Genomic DNA, 15,703 nt, shown 5'->3' with positions numbered 1-15,703 from the left:
TTCTAGTTAAAATATCTAGACTACTGCGGACTGCTAGAATGAAAACCTTCTTTTCTTCTTGTACAAATGACTTCCGAGAATTAAAATTTCGGAAGCTTGACTCTTCAAATCATATCATACTATCCCTGAAAAATGGGAGGAGCAACGGGGTCAGTATAAAACTGAGTGAGTTCACCAAATTACACGCAAGGGTTAAAATCCATTGAAAATTCATTATATATATCAAAAATAATCTTTTGACATCATATTGCGTATCTTCTTTACTTTTCTTCATAATTCTTTGTTTATTTCGTAAACTTATAGTTTATAAGTATTTGTCGTCCTTGATTTCTTAATATGATATTGATATTTTTCTTTCTCGTTTTGTTGCATTAGTTTTCGATCGAATCTTAAATCTAAGTTTATATCATCATGATTCTAAGTCGAACTAAATCATTGGCAAGTCTCTTGTGACTTGATCCTTATGGTTGGGTCCCGAGATAGTTCAACCGAGTTACCCATAACCATATGGTACAGTCCCGAGATAATTCAACCGAGTTACTTGTACCATTTCTCAATCCCAAACGATCGATAGGAGTCCCGAGATAATTCAACCGAGTTACTCAGACACGGGTCCCGAGATAGTTCAACCGAGTTACCTTCGTGTCTGCATTCGGACTCTGCACCATGCAGGTCTTTTGAACTTAACTGTCGATTCATATAATTTCTATTGACATTTAATAGGAGTGTTTGTTCATATTGTGTCTCGATCTTGTTTCATATTGATTCTCGATATATTGTACTTACTTTTTATTTCGTATGAGTCCCGAGGACTATTATCGAGAATGGATGAGATACAGGTCCCGGGATAATTCTACCGACTTCCACCATGTATCTCAGTTCTTATTATTGAATATGTCACAATACACTTTTCTTATCTCATGTATTTATCAATTTGATGATTTCTGTTGGGTTTTCTTGATCCTTTATGGACCATGACATGCACAATACAATCTAAGCGCATACATTTATAACACACGCACAATAGGGTATTTGTTATGATTAATAGTACGTATAGGAACGTACTAAGTTTCTTTATAAGTATTTGCATAATAGTACATATAGGAATGTACTATATTCTTTTTATTTATATTCGGTTCGGTTCACCTTTTATTACTTTACCCATCCCCGGTGTTTAAACATATATACTCTTTTCATTTACTTGTATTATTATCAAAATAGCACAATACAATAAAACATCATTTTCAAAACATACATATATATGCATTTTAAGAACATACATTTAAACATAAAAATATTCATATAGCTTTCGTATTAAAATACGCAGCTTTACGAATATTAGCGAGTAATTTAAAGTGTACTCACCACTTGCTATACAAACTCTTCAAATAAGCATGACGATATCTCGATCCGTTTTTTTTCTCAAGCCTCGTCGATAGTCGCTCGTCCGATCTATGCAAATGTAATAATAGCAAGAATTAATAAAATTCTAGCTATTTTTAACTTATCCAAAATTATGTTTCTAGCCAATTTCGTATATCGATACCGCTTACTTAAAATAGTCTGACCCCTAAACAAAATTGACATTCTTAAAGTTTAGAACGTCGCCTACAACTTTCGTTTAGGTCTCGGACCATGAAACGCACCCGAAGGTGTCGAAAACACGCTCATAAGTTAAGACCTTGAGCTGTCCCGAAATAACAGGGCAGATTACACCCCAAAATGTTCTGCCTAAAATGAATACCGTAGAGTCCGATTCAACAGAAACTCAAACTTAGACAATTATATTTAACATCCTAAAGTTTTCGTATCAACGGAATTCGATTTGGAGTTATAAAACTCGAGATATGGTTCACACAAGATGGCTGTTCTGCAAGAACAAATTCTACAAAACGTCCAACTAGTTTCCGTAGTAACGTCTATTAAAACTAACTAAACGAAAGCCAATCCGGGGCATGGGAGGGGCTGGACAGAGCCTACCCAGGGCTTAAGGTCAACAACACACAAACACAATCCTCAAACTCACCATCAATTCATTCAACAATTCAATCAACAACTAATCTTATACACAATTCAATCATCAAACATCACTAATCATCACAAAACTCTACTCAATTCTCATTTAATTTCATCAATTCAAACTTATAAACACCTAACAACATCAATTAAACACTAACTTCATTAAACCTAAAAATCCCGAAATTCACAGCTTAAACCTTGACCATATTTTGATTTTCTTACCTCAAATTGAAGCCATAGATCAGTAGAAAATCATTTTCTCGTTCCGTGGCCGCAAGAATCGCTCAATTCGGACTTGAAAAGAAGGAGATATGGTATTTTGAAGATTTGGGAGGATATGGTGAAGAGAGTTACGAATTTTTTTCCATTTGCTGCAAATAAGTTTTTAAATGAATGAATATTCATTGTGTAGGTGATGATATTAAGTGAAAAAGTGTCTCTTTTAGTCCTTGAAGTTGCCACCTCCTCAAACTTAACTTTTGAACTTATCTTTCGTCCAATTTAGTCCACTAATCTTTTAATCATTTGATTCTCGATAAATTCCGTATTATTTATTTCTCAAATAAATAACATTAGTCATATACCTTATTATTTTACTTTCCAATAATTTATTTTGGCAATTTTGGCCAAAAACGCTCAAATTTCCATTTTGAGCTAACTTGCACTTTTTCGTCCAATATTTCACTTTAATGACCATCGATAACCACTTAATCGATATTATTTTCTTATCTTGAGAAAATAGAGTAGAACACAACTTCCTCCGGAAGTTTGTGGTTAAAAGTCCACTTTAGTCCTTAAAGTGACTAATTTGCACTTTAATCCTTATTCTTAAATAATCGTCAAACTATCTTCTAAAACGATTTCGTATACTTACGAAATTTTGACGATCGTTTATTAATAATATTTCACGGACCTTGGCGTGAATATTATTCGCTCTGACTTTCCAACTTATTTTATTTTATTCCTCCATTTTTGTCTCGATTAAATCCAATTTATCGCATAATAATTTCCATTTAAATTATTATTCTACGATAATTCCAATAGACCCGCTTCGGTCTAAGTCCTTATTATCCAACCCTAATCCGATATTCTCGTTCTTAATCTTTAAGGTTATGCCTCGTGGCACTACACGTAACACCTCAAAAATTTAGGTTATTACAATCGGCCAATGATAGAATAAGTCCATAGATACAGAAACCCCAGAGGACACACCATCAGATATATGCAAAATGCAATAGCGGTGATATAACCTTACGTGCTAGACTCCGGACATAGGAGAATTTAGTATCAAGAAGACAGCCCAAACACTATCTACAACAGTTCAAATAAACTTAAGACATCTCCGCTAGTTGTTGGATAACTACGGAAACCAGGCACCTATGCAATAGGGTGGCCCTTGAGATGGCCAAGGGGATGTTGTTCCCTCTACAAATCCGAGAGGCTCCAAACAGGATAATACCAGACACCTATGCAATAAGGTGGCTGTTGGGATGGTCAAAGGGGGGGGGGGGGGGGTGTTGTCCCTTCTGCAAATCTAAGAAGTACCAGACATGATAATTACCAGAGGTGCAAGCCATTGGACCACTCTTAGGACGGCTGGGAGTTTACAGCTCCCTTCCACGGGGCACACAACGGGTAGTTTAAATGCAGTGAATGACCTTCAGGAGAACTGAGAAGACCTACTCTCGGCTAGTTGAGGAGTAGACTAGAACCAGGGGGCATGAAGTCAGAGTCATGTACCACGACAGGTAATGCACAAGCTAGGACATTACCAAACCACTAGGCAAGCGAGTGCCTCCGATGGTGAGCAGTATCCTTGTCGCTTGTCTAACAGCGAGTTATTTATTTAATAAGAATCGACTTACTTAGTCAATTCTCGTTAAAGAGGGGACAAACTGTAGACACCTATTTTTGAGATAGGAAAAAAGTGATAAGGGACTGAAGCGTCCAATGATGATTTCTAGAGAAATTTGTCCGAGTGACGAGCTATCGATTTGCTTGCTAAAATCTAAGTAGGCGTAATCTGTGCATAGCTGCAAACTTGTAGGATTAAAACATAACTAGCCGCAAATAGCCTATAAATATTCGAAGAGATTGTAGTCTAAGTCCAAAAATTGGACTAATTTCAATATCTTAGAAATTTATAGGCAAATTTGTAAGTTTTACGGACTAAAGTTGACCATATCCAAACCCATAGAGTCCCAAAAGTCGATTTTAATACTTTCGGGCACCAAAACTCACTTTTAGCAGCATTTTGCTTAATCACCAAGATTTAGTATGAATTTCAATCATCAAACATTAATTTTAATAATAAATATAATAAATATAACTTACAACTTAACACTTCTTCAATCTTAACCTAAACTCTAACTAGACAAAATAGTAATTAGACTTAAGCAAACCCTAAACCCTAATTGACCATTATATAAATAGCCTTAAGACAACTTAGCTAGAGGTCAAACCAGAAACACAAAAACCCTAGACCTAGATTCGACCACCCTAAAAAACCTAGCCTGGCCAAATTTTACAACACACACACAAATCACATTCAATTCTAGTCCCATAAAACTCTAAACACGCTTTAAATCTCCAAGAATATAACCCTAGACAGATTCGAGTTTGATTCCGCATCTACTTGGTCAGCAAACGAGCCAAGGACTCAGACTGATAATTCTGAGGACCCTCTGTATATCTTATATCAATTTGTATGCCATAATCATAATACTTGCTGAATTTGTATGAATTAGGGTGCATGCTTAGACTATTTGTTAATTTTGCAATAAAATTGCCATATTAGTCAAATTTAATATTTTTATCAAATTGCCCTAATTTGATGAAAAAGCATGTTAATGGATGAATTATTGTGTTTTGTATACTTTAATCCAGAAACCCAGCAGATTAGAACACCTAGAGTGCATGTTTATGTTGTTTTGAGCTTATTTGCCATGAAAAATAATTGCTTAAATATGCTGTAAATTGGTATTTTAGTGTCCAAAATCAACTGTAAACACTTTTTAATTGCCATATTTGCATTCATTGTATTCTTATGCGTTTTTGGCTGTCTTTGCACAAAAATTAGAGATGAAACGAGTGCAACTGATGAAAAACAAACTGGTGTCCCTCTTTTCCCAAACGTCAGCGCCCCCGCTGCCACGACAAACTTCTAACACCGCCAGCTTATACTGCCGGTGGAGGCAGTATATGGTGCCGCTGCCGGTAGTGAAGGCGGCGGCACCGCCTGTTCTTCCCCCTCCCTAGAACCTATTTCCCAGGTTTCCAGACTTCAATCCAAAACTTCCAATTCCTCGTTTTGGTCTCATAATTAGGCCCGGTTTGAATCAAGACGTAGGGAATTTCATGTACTTTAATTTTATGCATTGTAACGGGTCAGACCCGATAATCCGGACCCTGAAATCCACTGAAGTAACATAACGTAATAACCAGGCCCATGAGCCCACAACCGGCAAACCCATCCACATCTACGACGAGTTCGGGAACGAACCAAACTCAGAATCAGCCTTGGTACAAACCAATATTACCGTACTGGCTAGACGAACAACTTCTATATTCTGATAGAGGACTAGTTCTGACCACACCAACGGTCAAACTCGTGCAAGTGCCAGGTACTCAAAAGTGAACGAGGTTTAAAAGTATTCCTTACCTTATATACATACCAACTACCCATGGGCACGTTTACAATGTTTACCGTTTTCTAAAAAAGCATGCCAAATCCAATATTAACTGGCTAAAGGACCAACCACGTCAAATTTGATAACAAATCAATTCCAACCGGTCACTTCGACATCTTAGGACTACCACGAAAAAGTAGTAAAAGGTTTTATAGGACATTCAAGATCACTTAATAAAATTAATCAAACTTAGACTTTCAGTTTAGGCTTTGTGCATGTAATCAATCCAGACCAGGCAGACTTCTGTTATTTGTTGGAAATCGCTAGGTTTAGATGTATGCTTAAGAGTACCTGCTACTTGCTTTGAATAACCGGTCCAAATCGAGTCATATGCGAGTCCATCTGTTTATACGCTTTTAGACTTGCTTATTTCTAGTATTATATCCCGTGGACTGCTAATCGAATGTTGAGATGAGATAAAATGAATATGTCCATTAAATAAAGCCAACAACTGATAAGACAAGCGTACGAGTCTCGGGGAGGTCCACGAACCCGGTCTTTTGGTCCGATGCACAATAATCTTATCCATATGCGGGTAAGGTTATCTAGTCGGTATAAAAGACATTTTCTAGTTCTTGTACCACATGACTAGGATAAGATCTATATATTTGTAACATGGAAATATGAAACATGTCATGAATCTATGATAACTCTCCTGACAATGCTAGTCGATAAACAGTGGTCCAATTTTCTCAATGATTTCATATAGGCCAGTATATTTCGGACTAAACTTTCCATGTTTGCCAATTTTCAAAATTCATTTCCATGGAGATACTTTTAAGAATACTTTCTCACAGACTAACTATTTCAGGACCTTCAAGCTGTCGCATTCCTTCAATATCACAACACACTGTATTTTGACATTTTCTTCCATATAGTGCTTCATATGGAGCCATACTGATACTAGAATAAAAACAATTATTGTATGCAAATTCCATGAAGGGTAAATGATCATCCCAATTCCATTTGAAATCAAGTGCACAAGCACTCATCATATCTTCCAAAGTCTGAATGGTTCTCTCTGATTGCCCATCTGTCTGCGGATAAAATGCTATACTGAAATGCTACTTAGTACCTATGACATTTTGTAAACTACGCCAAAAGTGTGAGCTAAACCGTGGATCTCTATAAGATATATTTGAAATAGGAACACCACACAATCTAACAATCTCAAAAACATACAGTGTAGCTATTTTATCAAGGGAATCAGTTTGTGGAACATGTAAAAAATGAGCAGATTGGGTAAGTTGATCGACATTCACCTAAATAGAATCATCTTTTCTAAATGTACATGGAAACCCAATAAAAAAATTCACAATGATTTTCTCCCATTTCCACTCTAGTATAGCTAAAAAATGACGTTTATCTACAGGTGCCTGATTTTCTTCTTTCACTTGTTGACATGTTAAGTATTTAACCACAAAATATGACACATCTTTCTTCAATGTTGACCACCAATAAAAAGGTTTCAAATTTTTTTACATTTTAGTATTTCCAGGATGCATATTATAAGGTGCATTATGAGGTTATTTTAATATATCCCTCCTTAAGCTCTTTATATTTTTCATACATACACGATTGCCATTCAATAAAACACCATCATCTCTCCAAATAAATTGATAATGTTTTCCTTGGTGAACCTTTCTTCTCATCTTCTGTTAATAAGGATCTTCAAACTGAGTTTTTTAAATTTTATCTTCAATAGAAGCTTCATTTGCAAGGTGGCTAAAAAAATCATCATGTGTGTCCAACCAAGTGTTCATTTTCCGAAGTGCAACTATGTACCCAATATCATAAAAAAGAATACATTCCATATGATCCACAACCTTTTGACTCAAAGCATCAACAACAACATTTTCTTTTCCAAGATGGTAATCAATAGTACTTTCATAATCTTTCAGTATCTCGATCCATCTTCTTTGCCTTAAATTCAACTCTTTCTATGTCGAAATAAATTTCAAGCTTTTGTGATATGTGAAAACTTGAAATGTCTCACTATAAAAGTAATGTCTCCATGTCATCAATTCATGTATAATTCCACCTAGTTCTAGATCATGCATTGGATAATTCATTTTGTGAGGTTGCAGTTGTCTAGAAGCATAATCAATAACCTTTCTATTTTGCAAATACACATCAAAAGTCTTGCTTCGATGCATCAGTGTAAACCACATAGCTTCCATTTTTAGATGGTAAGAAAATTTTTGTTACTAAAATAAGCCTTTTCTTTAATTCCTCAAAGCTCTGCGCACACATGTCTATACATTTAAAAGTCACATTGTTTTTCAATAAATTTGTCAACGGTTCTGCAATGATAAAAAAATCTTTTACAAATCTTCTATAATATCCTGCCAAACCTAGAAAACTTCAAACTTCTGTAACATTTGTTGGCAACTCCCATTCAGGAATAGCTCTAATCTTTGATGGATCTGGTTGTACACCATATTTTGAAACAATATGCCTCAAAAGGCTATTTCTACCAACCAAAATTTATATCTACTGAACTTAACATAATTTTTTTTGTCTTTTAAAACTTGTAAGACAATTCTCAAATGTTGGTCATGGATTCGAGAATAGATCAAAATATCAATAAACACAATCATAAACTGATCAAAATATTGCAGAAAGTTTTTGTTCATTAATACATAAAAAGCAGCTGGGGTATTAATGGCATCACAATAAACTCATATTGATCATAGGTATTTTGAAAAGCATTTTTATGAATGGACTTTTAATCAACGCGGAGTTGCTAATATTCTGATCACAAGTCAATTTTATAAAACACAATGACACCTCTAAATTGATCGAGTATATCATCGATTCTTAAAAGTGGATACTTATTCTATATGGTGATTCTATTTAATTACCTATAATCAATACACAATGGCTGACTACCATCCTTTTTCTCCACAAATAATACTGGAGTCCCATAGGGTGAAATACTAGGCCTGATAAACTCCTTATCAAGTAGTCCTTCTAACTATTTCTTGAGCTCTTTCAATTCTAGTGGAGCCATCAAGGAACACATCTAAAAAGTCTCCCACTATTAGAATTTCTGGCACCATCAGACTTACATTAATCACACCTATTACATTAGCCAAATATGCTTAACACCCATCTTTACTTAAATGAAACCAATAATAGCTGAGATTATACAATTAGGCACCGTTTTTCTTTCCCCAACAATCATCATTTTCATATTTCCTTGAATTTCTATAACTACTCCTTTAGTTTGACAATCAACAATAACAGATCCATACTTAATAGAACATCAAACTCTATCAAGTGAATAATAACCAAATAAGTTTGTAAAGTAATACCATCCACATCCATCAGATAAGATTTTATCATATGGCATAGAAACATATATATCATATCCCAATGGTTCTAGCATGCCATGCACACGTAATACAAACCCACGTGATATGAATGAACATGTAGATCTAGGATAAATTAGCACATGTGCATAACAGTTACAGATAAAAAATGTACATGTAATCACATCAGGTGCAGTAGGTGCATCTTGTCTTGTTAATGCAAAAACTCTCGCTTGGGTCTGAGGTTAGCCTGTATATTTAGATTGTACAACTGAAGATGTTCTTGCTCCCCTACTATATCTTCCTCTTCCCCAGCCTACACCCACTTGGTTTATATTTTCACCCACACTACTTTAACCCATAACTTGAGACTCCTCAAGAAAACCATTCCTGAGTGGACAATCTCTAACAAAATGGCCAAGCTAATGACAATTATAACACATAATAGGATTTCGTCTCCAACACTCCCCTGAATGTACTCTACCACAGTTAGCACATGTAGGAGTATATCCTATACTAACTGACCTTGTTGGTCGTTGTCTATTATCGAATCCAGTAGATTTATATCCAGCTCTGCTAGATGACGTAGAGGTTGGCCTACTCGACTGACCTCTTTGCTTTCCTCTATAACCACTAGTACTTGAACTCAGCCCTCTAAAAGAAAAGGAATTGACATGTCTTAAAGGAGCATTAAAAGTCCTGGTTAGCTTCTTCCTTTTAGACTCCAACTCACCCCTTTCAAGTACTATTTCTTTAGCTCTCAAAGCGGCTTCTATCAATGCATTATAGGTAGGGGTCTTCACAAAACATTTGCTCTCGAATGTCAATGTTCAAGCCCATTTCAAATTTTCTTCTTTCTTTTCCTATAGGTAGAGATAAAATTATTGTGGAGTCTGATGCTTAGATGTGATTTTGGAGATTAGGAAGTCGAGGGCTATGGAGCCCAAAATGCGTCTTGAAGATTGTTTAGAGTTAGTGAAACAATTCGATAATATCCGTATTGTTTTTGTGAGGTGATCTGTGAATCAGGCGGCGGATAGCGCAATACTCCAGTTCCATTTTAGGTCATCAGGAGTGAGTTTGTCAGTTCTCTGAATTTCTCATAATTGTAATTGCTTCTGATTTAATTTTATAGAATCACTTTTGCCTTAAAAAAAACAGTTTTTATAATTTGATATTTTTATCCCATCACTACTAAAAAAACTGATGATTAGTGATAGAAAAATCGGTCACAAGCTGCTATTTGTGATAGAAATTTTCGTCAAAAACATTTTGTGACAAACTTGTGATGGATATTTCCGTCACAAGTCTGCCAATAATGATTTGTGGCAGTTTTTAATTTTTTTGGTGACGAATTCTATTTAATTTTTTTTTTTGTGATGGATATTACCTCAGAGTTTTTAAATTTTTTATTGTTTTTTATTTTTATAAATTATAACTTTTACAATATTTTTTTATTTTTTTAAATTAATGGTTTTTTAAGATTAATTATTTTTATAAAAATATTTGTTGAATACTTATTTTTTAAAAATAAATATTTTTAACAACTTTTTTTTTCAAATAGTTATTATGTAAATAATTAGTTTTAAATTTTTTATTAATTATTTTTAAATATAATTAGTAAAATTAAAATTTAATATTTATAAAAACATTTGTGATGGATTTACCGTCAGAAATATTTTATGACAGACAAATTCGTTACAAATGTGTGGCAAATTTTTCCATAACGGATTTGTCCTTCTAAAAATTTATTGACAAATTTGTGACGATATTTTCTGTCACAAAATTTTGTGAGGAAAACTTCCGTCACATTCAAAATTGTTTACAAATTTTTCATTAGTCCATTATAAATCCGTGATATATTTTTTCCATCACAAATTTCCATCATTAAAATCAATTTTTCTTAGTAGCACATAAATTTTATTTCTGGTCTTTTTTCATCACCCTCATGTTAAAATAAGGTCCTCTGACGGCGCTACTCCTTGGATGCGGCATTAATTTTCTGATCCATAGATTCTTTAGAATTTGTCATTGATCTATTGTTGATTATTACAATGTAGTAATTAAAAGTCAAATATTCATGATCATTTGTTCATTCCTTGCGGCTTTTCTTGGATTGTATAGTGTACTGTGCTTCAAAAATTAGATGTGAGTTGGTTTTTCCTAATTTTTTTATTGATTTTTATTTGCATTGGTAGGAAATTGTTCCAAGAGGATCTTGCTCAATGATGTGGCAGATTCTTTGGTTTGTGATTGTTTGGAAAATTTGTAAATGTCACGATAAAAGAATTTTTCAAAACAAACAATCTTCAAAGCAGGAGGTGATTTTTAGTTGCTTTTCAAAGCCGGCGTTTATTTTTAAAAGTTTTAATAGGAGTTTTTCTTATTCAGTAACGGTTCTTTTAGAAATCCAGATTATTTTTATTTTGTGATTTGTAGACTTTCTAGCCAATTTTTAAAGTCGTAGCCTCTAATGTGCTTTTTTAGGTGTTTCTTGTGCGAAAATTCTGATTTTTAATTTTTTAGCCACTTCTTGTGGCTTTTAGAAAATTTGAATCATAAAAAAAGAGAGTCAAACATGTAACTTGTCTATTAATAAACTTTAATTAAAAATGAAGAGAGAAAGGTTAAAGCAGTCTACTAATATACATGGAGTTAGAAAAGCTTAATTTGATTTAAAAAAATTAGAAAAAATTACGCGTGACACCCGTTTTTTGTTGATTTTTGCAAAAATATTCCAACTAAATTCCAATTTACAAGGGTGATTTGTTTTTAAAAATACTTTTTTCCATATATTAGCTTAATCACCGTTTCTTCTTATATAAGTAATGGATACCGAATCCTACCTTAAATACTATGGAGCCGAATCGCAGGAGATCCATTCTCAGACAATACCGGGCTCCCGCTCAAAGGGTTAACACAGACGAAACCGGTAGCCGAATCTATAAGATCCGCCTCGATTGGAATATAATCTCATCCACAAGGATAAAGCCGAATCCCTGAGGACTCAGACAAAGCGCGTCGACCCTGAGATTTGGATAGATCACTAGATCTGCAAAGATTCTCGAATAACTTTCCTATTTGAATACAAACTCCAACTTAGGAAGCTAACCTCTAACTTAGGATGACGAGACTATTTAGGAAGACGTTCCTAAAAAGGAGTCATGTCTGAATAAGGAATTATACTCCTAATCAGGGTCAAACCCTACTAAATAGGATTCACCTTCCTATTGCAACTCTTACAAGGTATACGATCATCTACTATATAAAGAGCTTGAGGTATGCCTAAACACACAACTACATTCATATACTCAAAACGCTGCTCAAAGCTCAATACTGACTTTGGCTTCGGAGAGTTAATCGGACAACCACCATCCGGTTAGCTTCTATCCTGTTTTGCAGGTTACGTCATCTGATCAGAAGGCAGACTCCATCAATTGGCGCCGTCTGTGGGAAAAGCTTAGCAACTTCGAACTCGAAGGAGCTTTTCTGAACTCAAACAAATTCCATTGAAGAAGATGACTTTTGACGGAACAAACCTCAAAGACAAGCAATCGATGGATCCTAAGACCCACCAACAAACACCGAAGGTGATCACCATCACCGGAGACGGTACATGTAGCACTGGTGGAGGGAGTAACACCGGAGGAACATCCTTCTCCACTCCCCAATATCAAACCAACCCAATAAGGCGAAGCAACCCTATTGAATTCCTCAACCTAGGAGCCAACGATGAACAAACGCCAGGCATGGCAACGCCGGAGATATATAACAAAATCCTGAAGAAAGTATTTGAAGCCGTCCAAATAAATCTGGATAGATTGGCTAACGAAGCCAAACAAACAAACGACAACCATGAAAAAAACCATGAAAATTATGAGGGAGAAGTTTATCCCATCTTCTGCCCGACGAAGACACAGAACAGAAAACACAAACCTAAACCATCAAGAGCCAACCAACCAAAGGAAGGAACGAAGGAAGAAACGAGCAAAAGAACGAAGGAAGGAACAAGAGGAGAAATGAAGGAGAAGAAAACCCGAAAAATCAGGAACACAGAAAAGACGACTCTGAAGAGGATAATCTAAGGAATGCAGCTAGAAATGGAGAGAACCAAGACGATGCCCGAAGTGGACTTAACTCTAAGCAAGAGGAACGAAGGGATAAAGAAAAAGAGGACGTACCACCAAAAAGAAAGAGACAAGATAAAGATACTGGAAAAGAACAATCAAAGAAGATGAACCAGAAAGACGAAGGTGAGTCCTCGAAATCGCCCCAAAAAAGCAAAGCCACATATGTCGTTGAGGAAGATTTGGAGGAAAAGATCGCCAAAACACTAAAAAGCTGAAATCCGAGGAGCTGGATATAGACGACATGAGGCTGAAGGGTTCACCTCTGTCAGCTGAAGTCATGGAAGAAACGATCCATACAACATGAATTTACCCACCTTGCCAATTTTTAATGGAGAAGGAGACCCGAGGGACCATACGTCCAGATTTACCGCAACCATGGGTCTCTTAAGCGTCTCAGACGCAATCTTGTGTCGAGTATTCCCGACCACCCTCACAAGAACTGCTCAGAGATGGTATAATAAACTCAAGTCAGGTTCGATTAAGAGCTTCGCCTCTCTGTCGATAGAATTCCTGAGTAGATACCTTACCAATATACCAACTAAAACTACCACTAGCATCCTGAGGTCGTGCATTCAAGAAGAAGGAGAAACGCTAATGAGTTACATCGAACGATTCAACAAACAGGCTATGAAGATAGACAATTTGAATGTCGATATGGAAACACAAGCGCTAAAAGAAGGAACGCGATTTGGGAAATTGGTGGATAAACTGCTGGTCAACAAGCCAACCACTTTCTCGAACCTGATGGGCATAGCCAAAAAATACTTCGAGCTGGATGAAAGTCGTAGAGCTATTCGAGGAAAAGAGGCGAAAGGAAAGGAATCTAAAGAGAAATCAAAGGAGAAGTCAAAATCAAGATCGGAGGATAAGCGGTCAAGGCCTGAAGAAAGCAAGCGCTTCGCCCCCAGGGATGATACGAGCCAAGGTATGATCCCCGAGATGACGAATGCAATTCACACCGCTGAATACCAGCAGATCCAATGTCCTCATGTAGAATAAGGAGAATGTAAAAAATGTGGTATGGCCACCCAAGATGAAAGCTGAGATTAGAGACACTAAAAAATTCTGCAAATTTCATGATGAACACGGGCACGAAACAGACGAGTGCAGAGATTTAGAAGTTGAGATAGAAAGAATGATAGACGCAGGCGAGCTAAGAAAGTTCATAGCCCACAAAACAAAAAGCAGTGACAAGGGACAAAAGAGGAGCTGGGACGATAAGGGAAAAGAAAAGGAAGAAGAAAGGCCATCCAAGATCCTAGGAACAATACACATGATTAACGGAGGAGGACATAGCAGTTCAACCATTCGGAGAAAGCAAATGAGAGAAGTGATGAACATCAGAGAGACACACATGCCACCAGTGGTTTTTGATGTCGAGGATTATGAACACGTGAAAGCACCCCATAATGACGCTCTAGTGGTAACAACCATCATTGAAAACTAGAACATGGAGCGAATCCTTATAGATGAGGGAAGCACTATGAACCTCATGACAAATGCTGCATACAAAATGCTAGGAGGGACCGCGGAAAAATTACGCCGAGTCCCGATTCCATTATCCGGACTCGGAGGGCCTTTTATCAATCCACTAGGCGCTGTGACTCTGGAGGTCATAATCGGCCAGAAAGAGGAATCAATTAAAAGGTCATGTCCCTGTTCAATATAGTAGATATGGAACTGACATACAATGCAATTCTCGGAAGACCCTTCCTCCATGATTCAACTGCAGTCACCAGCATAAGAGCACTAACCATGAAAATGCCGACAGAAAAGGGCGTAGTGACATTATGAGGAGATCAGAATATCGCCAAAAGTGCTACGACGTGTCCGTCATAGATCTTCAAGAGAGCAAGCAGAAGAAGAAAGGACAGTAGTAGGAACTGGATAACCCATCGCTAGTAAAGACTTTGTTTCATACCCGATGGTGTTATAACAATCTTTAAAATTTTGTGAGCGAAGCCATTTATATTAGTAAAACTTCAGTTTTCAAGTAACATATGATTCATCAAATGCAAAAACGGAATTGGAAACAAAAGACAAAACGATAAAAAAATAGAGTTTAGATTAACTCAAGCAAGGAGAAACGCCGAAAATCGGAGTTTAGATTAACTCTAAAACAAGGCGAAACGCCAAAAGCAAAGTTTAAATTAACTCTAAAATAAGGCAAAAATAAACAAAGTTTAGATTAACTCTAAAATAAAGCAAAATGCCAAAAACAAGCAGAGTTTAAATTAACTCAGAAAAAAGGGGGAAGGAAAACATTAAAATACTAAGAGTTTAGATTAACTCTTGGAAAAACAAAAGCATCGTCAACTACAGATAAACAAAACGAAGCAGAGGCGATTAAGTGAAACTAGATTCAAACGGAAAAACAAAAATAAAATACACCTTTGAAAAGAAATCAACATTAAAGGGAAAAAGGAATCATATATTCAAAATAGTACGAACTACAAATAAGCACTAAGGAAATACAACTAAAGGCTAAAATAAAAGTCTATTTCCTAGCGAGCGATCTTTCACCATCTTATCCAGCAATCCCTGAGCGATG

General features: G+C 35.9%; 3 protein-coding genes across 3 annotated transcripts; all 3 read left to right on the top strand.

Annotated features, from left to right (window-relative positions):
• Positions 1-12,540: 12,540 nt before the first annotated feature.
• Positions 12,541-13,367, top strand: LOC126671696 (uncharacterized). Its single transcript, XM_050365492.1, has 2 exons — positions 12,541-12,810; positions 12,972-13,367. The coding sequence occupies exons 1-2, from the start codon at positions 12,541-12,543 to the stop codon at positions 13,365-13,367; spliced, it is 666 nt and encodes a 221-aa protein (XP_050221449.1).
• An 85-nt stretch (positions 13,368-13,452) lies between these two features.
• On the top strand, positions 13,453-14,151 carry LOC126671689 (uncharacterized). The gene has a single exon (XM_050365484.1). It carries the CDS (start codon positions 13,453-13,455, stop codon positions 14,149-14,151), a length of 699 nt encoding a protein of 232 aa, XP_050221441.1.
• Positions 14,152-14,185: 34 nt separating this feature from the next.
• Positions 14,186-14,599, top strand: LOC126671678 (uncharacterized). The gene has a single exon (XM_050365472.1). It carries the CDS (start codon positions 14,186-14,188, stop codon positions 14,597-14,599), a length of 414 nt encoding a protein of 137 aa, XP_050221429.1.
• The last annotated feature ends 1,104 nt before the right edge of the window (positions 14,600-15,703 follow it).

Source organism: Mercurialis annua, linkage group LG1-X (assembly GCF_937616625.2).
Source record: "Mercurialis annua linkage group LG1-X, ddMerAnnu1.2, whole genome shotgun sequence".
NCBI lineage: Eukaryota > Viridiplantae > Streptophyta > Magnoliopsida > Malpighiales > Euphorbiaceae > Mercurialis > Mercurialis annua.
Note: the sequence above shows the minus strand (reverse complement) of the source record. Positions and strands in the feature narration are given on the sequence as shown.

What these genes read in the sequence shown, in the direction of transcription:
- LOC126671689 (XM_050365484.1), top strand. Translation starts at nt 13,453, where the DNA reads ATGAATTTACCCACCTTGCCAATTTTTAATGGAGAAGGAGACCCGAGG.
- LOC126671696 (XM_050365492.1), top strand. Translation starts at nt 12,541, where the DNA reads ATGACTTTTGACGGAACAAACCTCAAAGACAAGCAATCGATGGATCCT. An exon ending in ATAACAAAATCCTGAAGAAA is followed by an intron (nt 12,811 to 12,971) that starts GTATTTGAAGCC and finishes TAAACCATCAAG; the next exon opens with AGCCAACCAACCAAAGGAAG.
- LOC126671678 (XM_050365472.1), top strand. Translation starts at nt 14,186, where the DNA reads ATGAAAGCTGAGATTAGAGACACTAAAAAATTCTGCAAATTTCATGAT.